Source organism: Mustela lutreola, chromosome 6, assembly GCF_030435805.1.
Source record: "Mustela lutreola isolate mMusLut2 chromosome 6, mMusLut2.pri, whole genome shotgun sequence".
NCBI classification, from domain to species: Eukaryota; Metazoa; Chordata; class Mammalia; order Carnivora; family Mustelidae; genus Mustela; species Mustela lutreola.
Window position 1 is genome coordinate 145,435,047 of NC_081295.1, and position 15,274 is coordinate 145,450,320.

The 15,274-nt window shown below is 44.2% G+C and overlaps 2 protein-coding genes across 3 annotated transcripts in view; one reads left to right on the forward strand and one right to left on the reverse strand.

The window, feature by feature from the left end:
• Window positions 1-2,401: 2,401 nt before the first annotated feature.
• LOC131834728 (proline-rich protein 2-like) lies at window positions 2,402-7,810 on the reverse strand. The gene is made up of 3 exons (XM_059179364.1): window positions 7,697-7,810; window positions 3,427-3,959; window positions 2,402-2,600 (listed from the first exon to the last, which is right to left on the reverse strand). Exons 1-3 carry the CDS (start codon window positions 7,808-7,810, stop codon window positions 2,402-2,404), a joined length of 846 nt encoding a protein of 281 aa, XP_059035347.1.
• Window positions 2,835-15,274, forward strand: part of RNF182 (ring finger protein 182) — a 63,660-nt gene continuing 51,220 nt past the window's right edge. The window contains exon 1 of one of the 2 annotated variants that reach the window (XM_059179366.1): window positions 2,835-2,973. The gene's annotated coding sequence lies outside the window, so the exon portion shown is untranslated. Of the gene's footprint in view, window positions 2,974-3,107; window positions 3,497-15,274 lie in introns of those variants that run through there. The other variant, XM_059179367.1, reaches the window with a different exon arrangement.

A 15,274-nucleotide genomic window follows, 5' to 3' on the forward strand; every position in this document is an offset into this window, starting at 1 on the left:
TATTTATTTGGCAGAGATCACAAGTAGACAGAGAGGGCAGGCAGAGAGAGAGAGAGAGAGAGAGAGAGAGAGAGAGGAAGGGAAGCAGTCTCCCCGTGGAGCAGAGAGCCCAATGTGGGGCTCGATCCCAGGACGCTGGGATCATGACCTGGGCCGAAAGCAGAGACTTTAACCCACTGAGCCCCCCAGGTGCCCCTATATTTTGTTTTAGCTAAAAATTAAGGAGAAGAGCTAACTTTGGGTTTCTTGATGAAATTTTATTTTTAGAAAAGATTTTATTTATTTATTTGTCAGAGAGAGTGAGCACAGGCAGAGGGAGAAGCAGGCTCCCCACTGAGCAAGGGGCCTGATGTGGGACTCAAGTCGTGAAATTGGGTGTGTATTTTATACTTACTGAGCATATCAGTTTGGACCAACCTCAATTCAAGTGCTCAGCAGCCTCGTGTGGCTTGCAGTGGCCACTGAATTTGTGTGCCTCCACAAAATCTTTTTAGCAAAGTCAGTTTAGCACTTTACATATTTCAAAAATGATGAGAATCAGAAAGGCTATTCATGCATCCACACAAAAATTTCTCAGTGTCAGTAGCTCTGTTTCCGACATAACTGAATTGGATTAATGGCTGCCACATAACCTGTTCAAATGATGTCCCCTGGCCGGTACGGTGACACATTCTCGAAGAGTAGTTTCCTTACAATTTTGTCATTTTGTCTAAAAGTTAGAACGGAGCAGACCTTCAGATGAAACTAAATCTCCTTGAGAAAAGTGAATGTCTTCAAGGAATGTCATAGAATAAGACAGAACTAGGTCACTAAGTAATTCGCTAAGTGTGGGCCACTATGGACTTTTCCAAGCTTGTAGCATCTGAGGGCAGGGCTGGCCAATTTAGGAGGTCTACACTGCTCTGTATTCTGTTCTGAGCCAGGCAGTAATGTATCTGTCAACAAACATTTAGTAAGGACCTTTTTAAAATTATTTATTGAAAAATTGCTGATACGTGCTCATCGAAAAACAGCAACTAACACATTCAATGATTCTGAGCTGTATGTAGTAACAAGTGATGATTCCTTCAGTTTTTACCCTAGTTTCAGAGATAACCACTGTTAAAAATTAGGTTTGTATTCTCCCAGATCTTTATCTATATGACTACGTCTATGTGTGTGTCTGTCTGCTATCTATCTATCTAAAAATTCTCTTGCACAGGAATGGATAACCCCACACATGTTGTTCTGGAGCCCCTCTCTTTTTAGTATAAGAAATCAGTAACTTCCTGTGTATCATATATATATATATATATATATATATATATATATATATATATAATCTGTAATGGCTACATAGTACATAGGCTTTTTTTTTTTTTAAGATTTTATTTATTTATTTGACAGGCAGAGATCACAAGTAGGCAGAGAGGCAGGCAAAGAGAGAGAGGAGAAAGCAGTCTCTCCTTGGAGCAGAGAGCCTGATGTGGGGCTCGATTCCAGGACCCTGGGACCATGACCTGAGCCGAAGGCAGAGGCTTTAACCCACTGAGCCATCCAGGCGCCCCAGTACATAGGCTATTGATGGATATACAAGTTGTTTCGAATTTCTGCTACCACAGACTTCTGCAAGGTGCATGCTTGCCCATCTGTAATTGCACACTTGTACATTTATGCCTGACAGATTTCTAAGAACTGAGATAGCAGGGTGAAAGGCATGTATATCTTAAAAATATTTTTTTAAAGGATTTTACTTATTTATTTACTTACTTAGAGAAAGAGTGTGTGTGCATGGGGAGGGGCGGTTGGGGGAGAGGGACAAACAGACTGTATCTTGTGTGCAGAGTCCATCTTGGGGTTCGATCTCACCACCCTGAGATCACCACCCTGAGATCAAGACCTGAGCAGAAACCAAGAGCCGGGTCTAACCCACTGAGCCACCCAGGTACCTCTGCTCATCTTAAATTTTGACAAATACTGCCAAACTGCTTAACAGCCTGACGGAAAGACCTTTTGTCTTGACTTCATTTGGATGAATGTTCCTGTTACAGGAAACTGGCCAGCCTTCCAGAAGAACAAGCTGTTTTTATTCTCCACCATAAACCGGATCTTATATTTTCATCGATTAATACGTATGGCTTCAATTGGTAATAACATTGTTCTGCTTTATAGCTTTTCAGATAGGTAGCAAACCCAGAGAACATCAGGTACCCTGGATTTTTTTTTAAAAATTTAAGTTATTGACATTCCTTTGGTGATTCACAAATGCCAGAAAATAAATGCCATGCTCCCTGGGACCTAAATGCCATGCTCACCACGGGTTTGGGATTCAGGAATTGATCTTTCAAGAAAACATAGTATGGGGTGATGACTCACTCACCCCAGGGTAGCTGTCCTCTAGCTCTGTCCTTTAGAGGAAGCACTACCGTGGGTCTGCTAGTACTTTTCCTCCCTCTCCAAGAATTTCCTTAAGAAGGGACGCAGGTGCCAAGGTCAGCCTCGCCACTCTCTTCTGGGGAGGGCCCTGCCACGGTCCGTAGTGCGCGGCAGGTCGCTGGCACGGGATGAGCCCGCACAGCCTGGAACCGAGCAGCCGCAGCCGCTGCGATCCACAGGGCAGCCTGAAAGTTGAGTTTCAGCTTGGGAGGTTACAAGTGCATCCTGTTGTTTATAGCGAAAAACCGAAGCCCACTACCCTCCCCCCGCCCCCATCTCTCCTCCCGGAGCCCGCCACAGGACCGAGGCGCGGTGTGGACCGAGCGGAGAGCAGACCCAGGTGGGGCGATGCTGGTGAAAGGGGAGGAGCAGGAGGGGGAGGAGGAGGAGCAGCAGGAGGAGGAGGAGGCACGGTTTCCCTTGGCAGCTCCGCGCGCGCTGCGGCAGTGGCAACAGGAGCGCCGAGTACCAGTTGCTCAACACTTTATCAGTTTGCCCTGCTCGCTCTTCCCTCTTCAGGGAATTTCCATTTTGAGGGTACAGCTCCACAGCCGAGAGGTGCGGTGGGCGGGGCCTTGGCGTGTCCAGGGCGGGAAATCAAGGGGTGGGGGGTGCCGACCCGGGTGGGAATAAGACGGGCCCCGGGCTGGCTCGCGTCTGTCCCCTTCCCCGCTCGCAGGGGCGGGACCCACCGTTCGGTGCGGGAGACCCGGAGAGGGGTGTGCTTGTGGTGGCGGCGGCTCCTGGCTGGGGGGGGGGGGGGGCCCTTGTCCCCTCGGAGCACCCAGACTGCCGAGCAGGAGGGCAGGGGTCGCGGCGGCGGCCCCGCGCGGCCCGGACCCTGGGTGCCGGGGGGGTGTGTTCCCCCACTGCGCCCCGGGCCCCCGGCGGTTGCCATGGTGACGCAGGGTCGGCGGCGCGGCGCAGTGGAAACAAAGCGGCCCGCCCGCTCCTCGCGCGAGCTCCTCCTCCGCCGGCGCCTCCCTCCTCTCCCCTCCCCGGCCCCGCCGCCGCCGCTGCTGCCGCCGCTGCCGGAGCGGCTCCCGGCCCCGCGCCCGCCGCCACCGCCGCCGCGGGCCAGGTAAGGGGAGGGCGCCCGCGGCCGGGGAGGGCTCGGGAGGGGCGCTCGGGGGTGGGGGGCCGCCCGCCGGGCCGGGTCGCTCCCGGGTCCCCAAGGGGCGCGTCCCCGCCGGGCTCCGGCCGGCTGGGCCCCCGACGCCGCCGCCACGCGGGGGCCTCTGCCCCTCCGGCGCCTCCGGCCCGGCCGCCCGCCGCCCGGGGACGGCGCCGCCGGGGAACGGGCGCGCTGCGGCCGGCGGGGCGGGCAGAACCTCGGCAGGCGGGCGCTCGGCCGGGGCTTCGACGGGCTGCCCTGCGCGGGGCTGCCCCGAGCGGCGGTGCGCGGGGGGCCGGCGGCGCCCACCGCGCGGCTCTCCTTTGGTTTGGTTTGGCGCGTTCGGCTGGCTTTGGGGCGGGGGGGGCGGGATTTCCCTTTGGACTCGCCTGTGTCCTAGATGATCCTCGTGGAGGACGGGATGGGGAGGCTCGCAGGGGGAGGAAGCGAGACGTTTTTTAGTCTCCGGAAAGTGAGCCCGTACTTAGGTGCCTGGGACCCAAGCGTTCTGGTGCTTCTGAAGTTCGTGTGCATTTTGAACACAGTCACCTTTCTCTTTGGAAGGTGTAGTTACACCTGTAACGGGATGGGAAGGGTAGCCCGGGCTTCCCATCCAGCAACACCAGAGTTAACAGGAGGACCAGTGCTTTGGGGGTTAGGTGCTTGGCCCCGGTGTCACTGCTATTGTTTCTGGAAGGTATTGTGTTCATGCTTTAAGGAGCTGCAAAATGCTTTGCGTTTTTCCGTGTAAGGAAGCGGCAGTCTTGAGCACCTCAGGAGGCACATAGCTGGGCGGTGTTTGCACCTGTGTTTTGAGGGCAGGGAGAGGGTTAAGATGCTGTTGCCAAGGGCGTTTGGGTGCTGGCTGGGGAATTGCTCAAGTTCTTGGTGCCTCCGTCTGAACGGCCCCAAGCCTTGCCATCATTCATGATACTTAGTTTGTTGCAGACACAAAGAATGAATACCATTGCAAAGACTATTTTGTACCTCTTTAGATAACATGTGTGATAATGTGGTAGACAGCAGTATTCATTTTCAGACACAGAGCTCATCAGTCCAGAAGGAAATAATGTATTAGTACTATTTGTTTTAATTGGCGAGAGATGTGGGTTGGTAACTGAAAAATGATCCAACTAATTAAATTGTATTCCCAATTGAATAAAATAATACATAAGTTGGAATAGGCCAGTCAGAGAATGTTCTACGGAATGCGAGAAAGAAGGTTTTTGCCTAAAGGTAGTTCGTGAAAAGAAACCAGTGGCACGGATCATTTAGAATTGCAGTTAAGTTGATTAGAATTATGGCTATTAAAGCTACTTGAGGTGTCAGGCATAAAGTGATTATCTAATATTCCTCTTCTTTCTTTTGGGATTTCAACACCTGTTAGCCTGCTGATTACCAGATTTCTAAGTCAGTTTGTATTTGCTGGCAATTTTAAATAATGCCAATTCATAAGAAGATTGTATTGAAACTAAAAAATGAAGTTGCAACAACAGTTTCCAGATTATTTCACAATGGCATTTGTTTTTAAACTGATTTTACCTGTAGAGTGAGTCACAGATGCTCCGCTAAATAGTCTTTGATGGCGATAATGAAATGGTACATTGATTAAAATGAAGTAGATCTCTTTTGAGAAGGTAACCAGGAGAGAAAATAAGTATTTTCTCATTCAAGCATGAAGGCAATCAGAGTATTGAAGCCTAGGCATGTTATATAGGCGCAGAATGTAGTTTCATGTCTTGTAGTAAAAATAATGATTTTGTGCTCGGAGGTACCAAGAATACAGCTTTGTTCACGTATTTGTCAGCAAATCCAGCATTCAGGTGCAAGGACTCTGGATCCTCTTTGCAGCCGGCTCTGGGTTCCAGCCTCAACATTTACATTGTGGTCCTTAGTTTGTATTCCGAAGGAGGGAGGTATCCAAGGTTAATTCAGCACAATAAGGACTCATGTGTCACCTTTGCTACTCAAGGCACAAGATTCAATAGAGTTTGGCATTCTTTATTCATTCATTCATTTATTTTTTTTAAGAGTTTGGCATTTTTAAAGCTGTCTCTCTTCCCAAAAAATAAAGACAGTAAACATCAGGGTTAAACAGTTAAGGGGCTTCAGGCACCGCTTTGTAGTTTATTATGAAAGTTCTGAAGCATGAAATGGAGCTTTCATCAGTGCATTAAGGAACAATAATTTGGCATGTTTATATATGTTGCTAGAATTCTGGGGCATGTGCATACCCCAAAATGAAAGAAAAAAAGTACTTGTCATCTCCTCAGTAGCTCCCTAGGACACGCAAAGGAAAAGTGTGCTTTATGGCCTTGATTTAGATTAGCCACCTGGTGGAAATTGGGAATAGCACAGCCATCTTCAGGTGTGAAAACTAGTTGTCCCCCTGGTCTTTTCACAGTAGCAGGACTCTTCTCCAGAATTCCTAGGCTCAAGACTCTTAATTTTATGAAGTGAAGCTGGTCCTTGTTTTTGGGATAAGTTATAAAATATGGTCTGATAATTGTAATCACAGCCATTATTCTACCGGAAGCATCCTGCAACTTCACTTATCAAGCCTGTCCACAGATGGAAAATGAGCCCAGAAACATTCTCGGTCAAGTTAGGAGTCACATTATACCCGTGTCGTTGAAAGTCTGTTGTTCTGTAACCGCGTGAGCAAGCTGGCAGGGGCAGCAGAAGGCCACCGAAGACTTTATTGGCTGTTTCTGGGTCAGCGTTCTCTGGCAGTTTCTAGTTGCCCTGTGCTAACATGCTGACTGGTTGGTACCTTGGCATTGAGTATCATGTGCTGTGGCCTTTATAAAAGTCTATTTGTGAAGGATGATAGTTTTTTTTTTTTTAATGATTTCTTCATTACTAAAGCCCTTAGGCATGGATTTGTAGTTGGGGAGAGGAATATGCCCCTGAGACCTGGAGGAAAAATGCTATAAATATAAGGTTAACCAACCTGTTGTGCAGGGCGGTATTGATCATAATGATAGCGCTGAGACAAGGCATGGGAGGCACATGGCAGTGGTGACGGGAAGGGATGTTTTGTGACATGGATTATTAATAGTGAATGATGGAGATTGAGGAATGTTTGCCGGGCATATGTTTTATTTTTTGTGCTCCCAATTAACATGAAGTAAGATGTCTTAACCATTTGGTAGAGCACAAATACTTGGGCGGGGGGCGCTATATATATTTATACTGTCTGGCACTTGATGGGAGTGTTTTTAAGTACAGTTCAAGTACAAATCAATCAGTGATTGATTTCCTTACCTGTCAGTTTTTGGTAGCAATTATATAGTGCAGTATTAATCGTCAGTCAATGAATGTTTATCTGGTGTTTTGTTCTGTATATTTTGTATTGCTTGATCGAAGTTATCTGAGCTCTAGGGGTGAGGAATTACTTGTTTCCAACTATTGTGATTATTTCTTGTATTTTATCTCTAAATCGTGATGAACAAAATCCAAATATTCTCCTTGGGCCTAGTTTTCAACCATCTTTTTTCTTATGGGGAAAAGTTAATTCCTTAATCTTCTGAAATAATTTTATATCCCCAGAGTGTTAAGAAAATAAGATTTGGTTAGTTTGTTATTCAACCAGAAGAATACTGGAAACTTAGTTTATAGTAGTGTGCATTAAGAAAAAAATGCAAAACATGTTACAGTCTCACATTTTGGACATTTGCGTAGATGTATGATGAATAGGAAAATTGGGGGTTCTGGAGGGTGAGGAATTGTGTATTTCCCTAAGTGTTTTCCATTAGATCCCTGCTTCTTTACCTTATAATCAGCTGAAGTGAAAACCAAAGGACTAAGAAGTGGAGGTTTTCAGTGACTTAACAGATATTAGGGAGTTTAATACATCCTGAAAGTCTGCAGGGGTTTGATGCTCCAGGGGACAGGAGGGAAAAAAAAAAAAAAAGACTCTGATGGCATTAATAATCTCTTTATCACTCTATGGTCCAAACTCCTGAAGAGATTACGCGAGGGCTCTTTCCTTGGTTTTCCGAGGTTGGCCCCTCCTGCATTAGAGATGCCAGTCCTGGTCTCTTAGCCCCACCTTTTCTCCCCACTGACCTAAAAGTGACTCCTTTGAACTGTGACTAAGTGCACTTTGAATAGTATAAACCACAGATTAACTATGTGTTTGCCTAACATATTTGATGTGTTTACATGAGAAATTGTGTTTCTAAGGATCAGTCCATTATGAACCTTCTTCCCTTTCTGATAACCATAGTCGGCCAACGGAGACATGGCATTTTCCACAATTTTATCACTCTGTGACATGTCAGACATAATTATGTTGAAGAACAGATGCTTACTCAAAGTCTTGAATTGTAAATCTACACTAAAAGGTTTCCGTGTGGTCTTCTTGGCATTTCCTCTCGTTACATATGGCTTCCGCAGACCTTGTTTAGTGTGACTGCGGTTGCGTCTTTTTTCTGTCAATCAATCAAAACCCTCACGAGAGCTTCCTATGAGCCAGGCCCTTTCCTTTGCACTGCACAACTACTGGCTTATTTAATGCTCACAAGAACCCGAGGAGGGAAGTACTTTTGTGATCTCCAGTTTAAGACAGAGAAAACTGATGTGATCATTTTTGTTGTATTAAGCTAAAGGTACACAAAACATACCAGAATCCTAGTGTGTGTGTGTGTGTGTGTGTGTGTGTGTGTGTTTATGTTTATGTGAAGGAATGCAGGGAACTTTTTAAATCAGGTCACTGATATGTGTGTGTATATGTTTGTATAATAGTATAGAAATAATGATGCTCATTGTTATGGCACTTGGACATTTTTTTCTCATTTTAATGATGAGAAACGAAGCCTAAAATCTTAAAACAAGAAGGATTTCTTCGTAGCATATTGTGACGTGTTCCAGAGTTTTTTTTCTATATAAAGAATCTACAGTAGAGCCAGCCGACTGGGCTGGCTCAGTAGGTAGAGCACATGACTCTTGATCTTGGGGTTGTGAGTTCCAGCCCCATGCTAGGTGGAGAAATTACTTAAAAATAATATCTTAGGGATGCCTGGGTGGCTCAGTGGGTTAAGCCGCTGCCTTCGGCTCAGGTCATGATCCCAGCGTCCTGGGATCGAGTCCCGCATCGGGCTCCTTGCTCCGCGGGGAGCCTGCTTCTCCCTCTGTCTGCCTTCCACTCTGTCTGCCTGTGCTCGCTCTCTCTCTCTCTTACAAATAAATAAATAAAATCTTTAAAGAAAATAATATCTTAAAAAAAAAAGAAACTAGAATAGATTGATTTCCAAAAATGATGCTTTCTGAAGAGAGCTGTCCTTTCACTTATTATTTGTATTCAATATTAACAGAATCCGTATTTCCTATGGTGTTAATTTGTTGTATACGTTAAGTATGTCTTTAAATGGTTGTCTCTTCTGCATTGCCTTTTGTGGGCTCACCGCAGTCTGGTCTTACCTGTTTTTTCCTTAGCTAACTTCTTGCCCTAAGGATTAGATTTCTGCGTATACCTTTTAAAAAAACCAAAACCAAAACAAGTTGATATGTCGTGTTGAAAAATACTTGTATCTCTTTCTTTGTGCTAGACTGTAAGCTTCTGAAGAACAAGAACCATGGGGGCGCCTGGGTGGCTCAGTGGGTTAAGCCGCTGCCTTCGGCTCAGGTCATGATCTCAGGGTCCTGGGATAGAGTCCCACATCGGGTTCTCTGCTCAGTGGGGAGCCTGCTTCCTCCTCTCTCTCTCTCTGCCTGCCTCTCTGCCTACTTGTGGTCTCTGTCTGTCAAATAAATAAAATCTTAAAAAAAAAAAAAAAAAAGAACAAGAACCATGTCTTACTCATTTGAAAAGATAAGGTAGGGCGCCTGGGTGGCTCAGTGGGTTAAGCCGCTGCCTTCGGCTCAGGTCATGATCTCAGGGTCCTGGGATCGAGTCCCACATCGGGCTCTGCTCAGCAGGGAGCCTGCTTCCTCCTCTCTCTCTGCCTGCCTCTCTGCCTACTTGTGATCTCTCTGTGTCAAATAAATAAATAAAATCTTTAAAAAAAAAAAAAAGAAAAGATAAGGTAGGTACAAGTATGCTTTTCTTAATTGAATACTTTAAAAGTTTTTTTATGTGATATAAAATCACTACATTTTACTCTAGTTGCAAAGTCAGTAGTGAGGGCTTAAAAAATCAATGTTAGGGGCTTAGGAAACTGACTCAAGTTTTATGTATCATTAGGGCACTATAAAATTAATTTGAGATTTCATTTGAAACACAACATTAGAAATCACATCACAGTTCTGTTTTAACTTACTTGGATTTCTGATATTCATGTCTCAAAGATTATATATAAAAAGCATAAAAAGATAGTAGCTAGCTTGTTGTAGAAGTACAGGGTGTTATATGTAAGTGTGGAATCACTACATTGTACGCCGGAAACTAACATTATACTATACATTAACAACTGGAATTGAAATAAAACTTAAAAAATAATAGCTAATTTAATTTTATTTTAGCAATTATGAATAAACTTTTGATTCTGGTCAATGAGCAAAAAATGGATCTTCAAATATCATTTACGTTTGTTCTTATAATAATTTGAGTTCTTATAATAATTTGCCCCTCCCCACTCCATTTAAAGTGATTAATACTGATTAAGCATTTTAACTTAAGTGTTTTTTTTTTTTTTTAAAGATTTTATTTATTTATTTGAGAAAGAGAGTGCGCGCCTGTGGGCAAAAGTGAGTCCAGGAGCAGAGGGAGAGGGACAGGAGACTCCCTGAGGATCAAGGAGCCCAAAAAAGGGGTTGGGAGGGAGGATCAGTCCCAGGACCCTGGGATCATGACCTGAGCTGAAGGCAGCTGCTTACCCCACTGAACCACCTAGGCACCACTCAGTGGTCTTTTCTTATTTAAACAACATGAAAAGTAAGAGTAAGGGATAGGTGTCCATAAAAGCAAGGACTGAAGAAGAGTTCTATAGGTTCTTTGAATGAATATTATAGTAGCTCCCATTTATTGTGCACTGACTTGGTGCCTGGTAGTCTATCAGTAGAGTTGGTGAATTTAAAAACATGATTCATGTGAATAAATCACAATTTGAAGTTGACCAAAATCAATTTGCTGATTATGGTCAAAGACCGTTTCCTAGTGCCTCGAAGATGCTTTTCCCTGGAGGATGCTTTGGGAAGAGAGGCCACTGAGGACTGCAGCAGGCTGGGCAGGTTCCCGACGGTCGGTGTGGTCCATTAGAGGAAGAGGGGGGTCCTCAGGGGAAAACCAAGAACATTACACCCTTGCTTGTGCGTGCCTTGCAGACACCAGGTGGGGTGAGTTCTTTCTCTCCATCTGTTTTTAGAATTAAAACCAAAATTAAATGGAGTTATCTTCTATCCCCTGAATTTATTTTATTTTATGAAATGAAAAATCACTCCGTACACATCGTATACCCAAGGATGGATGCCTCGGGGGTCAGAGCCACACGGGGGAGAGGTCCTTGTCCTAGGATGCTGGAGGTCTGGATGAAGTTAGAAGCCTTGATCTTTGAACTCACCGAACCTGTTCTGGTTGCCAGACCTTAGCACTGTTTGCTTTGCTGAGACTGCTCTTTCTCCAAGGAGTTGTGTGCCTTACTCCCTGTTTGTTTCAGGCCTGTGCTCTGATGTTACCAGAGTGGCCCTCCCTAAGCACACTGTGCAAAATTGTAACGTTTATCTCCAGTCCAGGCTCTCTCTGCTCTCTCCATTCTCTGTTCTTTCCCACAGCTCTGTTACCACCTGGCATGTCATGTAAATTAACAAAAATTATATATCTGTCTTACTCTTCCATTGTGTAAAATTCCATAAAGACCCTTGCTCTTTTTTTTTTTTTTAATTTTTGAAGATTTTTAATTTTTTGCTACTGTCTTCTTAGCCTCTAGAATGATGTCTGGAACATAGTAAGTGCTCAATAAACACTTCTTGAATGAATAAGATAATTTTGTATGATCGTTGCCTGTTTCCAGCAGAAGGTACCAATTTTAGTAAAACTCTGGAATATTATAGGCGAGTTTTAGATTTCCATAGTTAAGCCTCTGCCTGCTTGATGTGGTCAAATGATTGTCTCTCTAACTTAGTAAGTGATCCCAGAGAAAAGCACAGAAAATACCATCCTCTATTCTAATAAACCGATCGAAATTATTGATTTGGTGAAACTTGAGACCTCTATAATCGTTAAGACAAGAATATTTCCATGGCAGAGACTTTCTCAAATCGGTGGAGAGCTTTTTAATAATACCTTTATATTTTCATTGTTTTGTTGAAGGCTTAAAAAAATGTACTGTATATATAGTTCCCTTCTTTTTTCAAAGGCTTTGTAAAAATGAATATAAACCATTTGGAGATAATTTTTGAACCTTGCTAATGTTAATATGAATTGGAATTTCTTTTCTTTTAAGGATTTTGTTTATTTATTTGACAGAGACAGCAAGAGAGAAAATACAGGAGGGTGGGGTGGGGGTGGTGGGAGAGGGAGAGGGAGAGGCAGGCTTTCCACGGAGCTAGCAGCCCCATGTGGGGCTTGATCCCAGGACTTTGGGATCATGACCCCAGCCGAAGGCAGACACTTGACAACTGAGGCACCCAGGCACCCCTGAATTAGAATTTCTTATGTACAATTTTAGGTCTAAGAAATAATAGGTAAATGGTAAGTCCACTGCTCCATAAGCTTGAATTAGCAGTTTGCTTATAGATATTCAAATACTAATGGTAATAATAAGCATTTTAAAAGACAGGGCTTCCCAAGAGCTGGAGGGTACAAAATCAAGTCAGTCTAATAGTTTTCTGATTTATCTATTTTTTTTGGGGGGGGGGTGGCATTGCCAAGTTGTGCTTTAGCAAAGGTTTTCATTGTCTCAATCAGTGACAAATGGGCAGGACTGTAGAAACTACAGAATAGTTCCCCATTCCCTGGGACTTAAGATATTCTGCCATTTGTTGTATCTGATGCATCTTTGTCACTTATGAAGGTTTTCTTTTTGAGCTTGTATCCATGCTTCTGAGAAGGCAAATAGACATAGTGAAGATCATTAAGTTAGCTCTCAGGAGCCCAAAGATGGAAATGAAATCTCGGGTGCTTGGTCTGACGTGTACCTGCACAGTACCTTCCCCGCAGGAACGCCAAGAACCCGGGCTTCCTGGTAGTCAGATCGGGGCTGGAACACTGGCTTTGCCCTTTGCGTCTTGCAAGTGGTACAGGTCTCTGGGTCGAAAAATAACGAGATTTGGGACGCCTGGGTGGCTCAGTTGGTTAAGCAGCTGCCTTCGGCTCAGGTCATGATCCCAGCGTCCTGGGATCGAGTCCCATATCGGGCTCCTTGCTCTGCAGGGAGCCTGCTTCTCCCTCTGACTCTGCTTTCCACTCTGTCTGCCTGTGCTTGCTCTCACTCTCTCTCTCTCACAAATAAATAAATAAAATCTTTAAAAAAAAAAAAAAAGAAAAATAACGAGATTTAACTCTACCTCCAAAGTCAGGGCTGAGATTGACTAATTCGGAGAATGTGGGGAACAGATACATTTGTTGGGATAAGGTAGGAAGTTCTTCCAACAGACAGATGGTGATGGTATGAAATTAAATTTAAGGAGCACAGTAAACAACTCTTTCTGTTCAGACTCTGGTTTGCGTAGTTCTGAAACTGTCAACCCTGCGCTTAGCCATTAGCAAATGTATCCATTTGCACAGTACCTTTACCCGCGTAAAATAGATGGCACATGTACCAGCGAGAGCCCAGGAGCTAGGAGACCTGAACTGCAAGGGGCTGTGGTGCCATCACCTTGCAGGGTTGTTGTAAGGACACGTGATGGATGGATGGATGCAGGTGCAGCACACAGATGACAGATAAAAAAACACTTAATAAAGGCAGCCCAGGGGTGCCTGGGTGGCTCAGTGGGTTAAGTCTCTGCCTTTGTCTCAGGTCGTGATCTCAGGGTCCTGGGATTGAGCCCCGCATCCCTGCTCACTAGGGAACCTGCTTCTACCTCTGCCTGCTGCTCTCTCTGATTGAGCTCTCTCTCTCTCTCTCTCTTTGGTAAATAAGAAAAGTAAAATCTTAAAAAAAAGAAACAAAAATAACGCAACATATTAAGATGTCAGACATACTATAGTGTCAGTAATATTTTAATGAATAGAATAAGAATTTCTTATTAAACTAAATCTACAAATAAATTTTCATCAGTTGATGTGCATTATAAAACATTTTTCATGTAGCAGGTTTTTTTTTTTTTTAAAGATGGAACAATCTATTGAAAGGATAGAAAAATAAGAATGGATATGATTAAATTGTGGGATTTAGGTTAAATATGTTATAGTAGCTTCTTTTCTAAAATTATTACTAATTGGGGCCCGTGGGTGGCTCAGTCAGTTAAGTGTCTACCTTCAGCTCAGTTCATGATCCCCGGGTCCTGGGATCGAGCCCCTACATCAGGCTCCCTGCTCAGCCGGAAGACTGCTGCTCCCTTTCCCTCTGCCTGCAGCTCTGCCTGCTTGCGCTCCTTCTTGCTCTCTCTCAAATAAATAAATAAAACCTTTAAGAAAATAGAACTGTTACTAATTGAATACATTTTTTATACTTTATTTCATTTGATTATTGTGAAATAATTTTTTAGTGATTTTTTAAAAAAGATTTTATTTATTTTTTGAGAGAGAGAGAGAGTGTGAGTGCACAGGCAGGGGAAGGGGCAGAGGGAGAGGGAGAAGCAGACTCCCTACTGAACAGGAACCGGATGTGGGGCTTGATCCCAGGACCCCAGGATCGAGGCCTGAGCTCGCCTAAGGCAAGTGAGTGAATGCTACCTTAGATTAGGAGGCAAGATAACATTTAAGCTGTGATCTGAGTGACAAAGGGAGCCTTTATCAGGAGCAGAGCAATTTCAGACAGAAGGAACAAGTGCAAAGGCCCTGAGGTAGAGAGAAGGCAGGAGAATGGTATGAGATGATGTCAGAGAGGAATGGAGTGGTGAGATTGCTCAAGGTTTTGTAATTCGTGGCAAGGACTGGGTTTTATTCTATGTGCTCTGGGAAACAATTGTAGGACTTTTTCCGAGGTAGTAGTTAGGGAAATGGGAAAAATGTGGTTTACATTTAGAAATATTTGTGCACATAGAGGTTGGATCATGGATGAGCAAGACTGGTAGCAGGCAGAATGATTAGGAGCCCAGGTGAGATGTGGTGTACTTATTACAATTGTAATTTTACATTTATTTTTTGTGCTTATTTGGTTGATATTGCCCTCATTAGACTGTAAGCTTCATGAGGAAAGAGACAATTTTTTTTCTTCTTCTTTTTTTTTTTTTTGGAGTTGTATTTCTAGTGTTTAGCCAGAGCCTGGTAGCATATGGGCACTCAGTGACCTAGTACTTGAGTAACTAGGTAAGGATTATGAGAAATGAATAAGATGTAGTCCATTTATGTTGACAGAATGATTCAGTGTTTTTCCGATATTACGCATGGAAGATTGAGGTACACACCATGGCCAAGGAAATTGTTACGGAAAAAAATCCGTGAGGTCATAATATCAAGGTCTTTTTTCAGATATTCAGGTTAGTGTTGTCAGCTCTTGACTCTTACTCTGATAGTGAAACTGCGACAAGTGAGTGGAAGGTATTTTCACAAGGAATCTGTGAGAACATTTGGTAGTCAAAAATGATGACATGTGAGGGGCACCTGGGTGGCTCAGTGGGTTAAAGCCTCTGCTTTTGGCTCAGGTCATGATCCCAGGGTCCTGGGTTCGAGCCCCACATCGGGCTCTCTGCTCAGCAGGG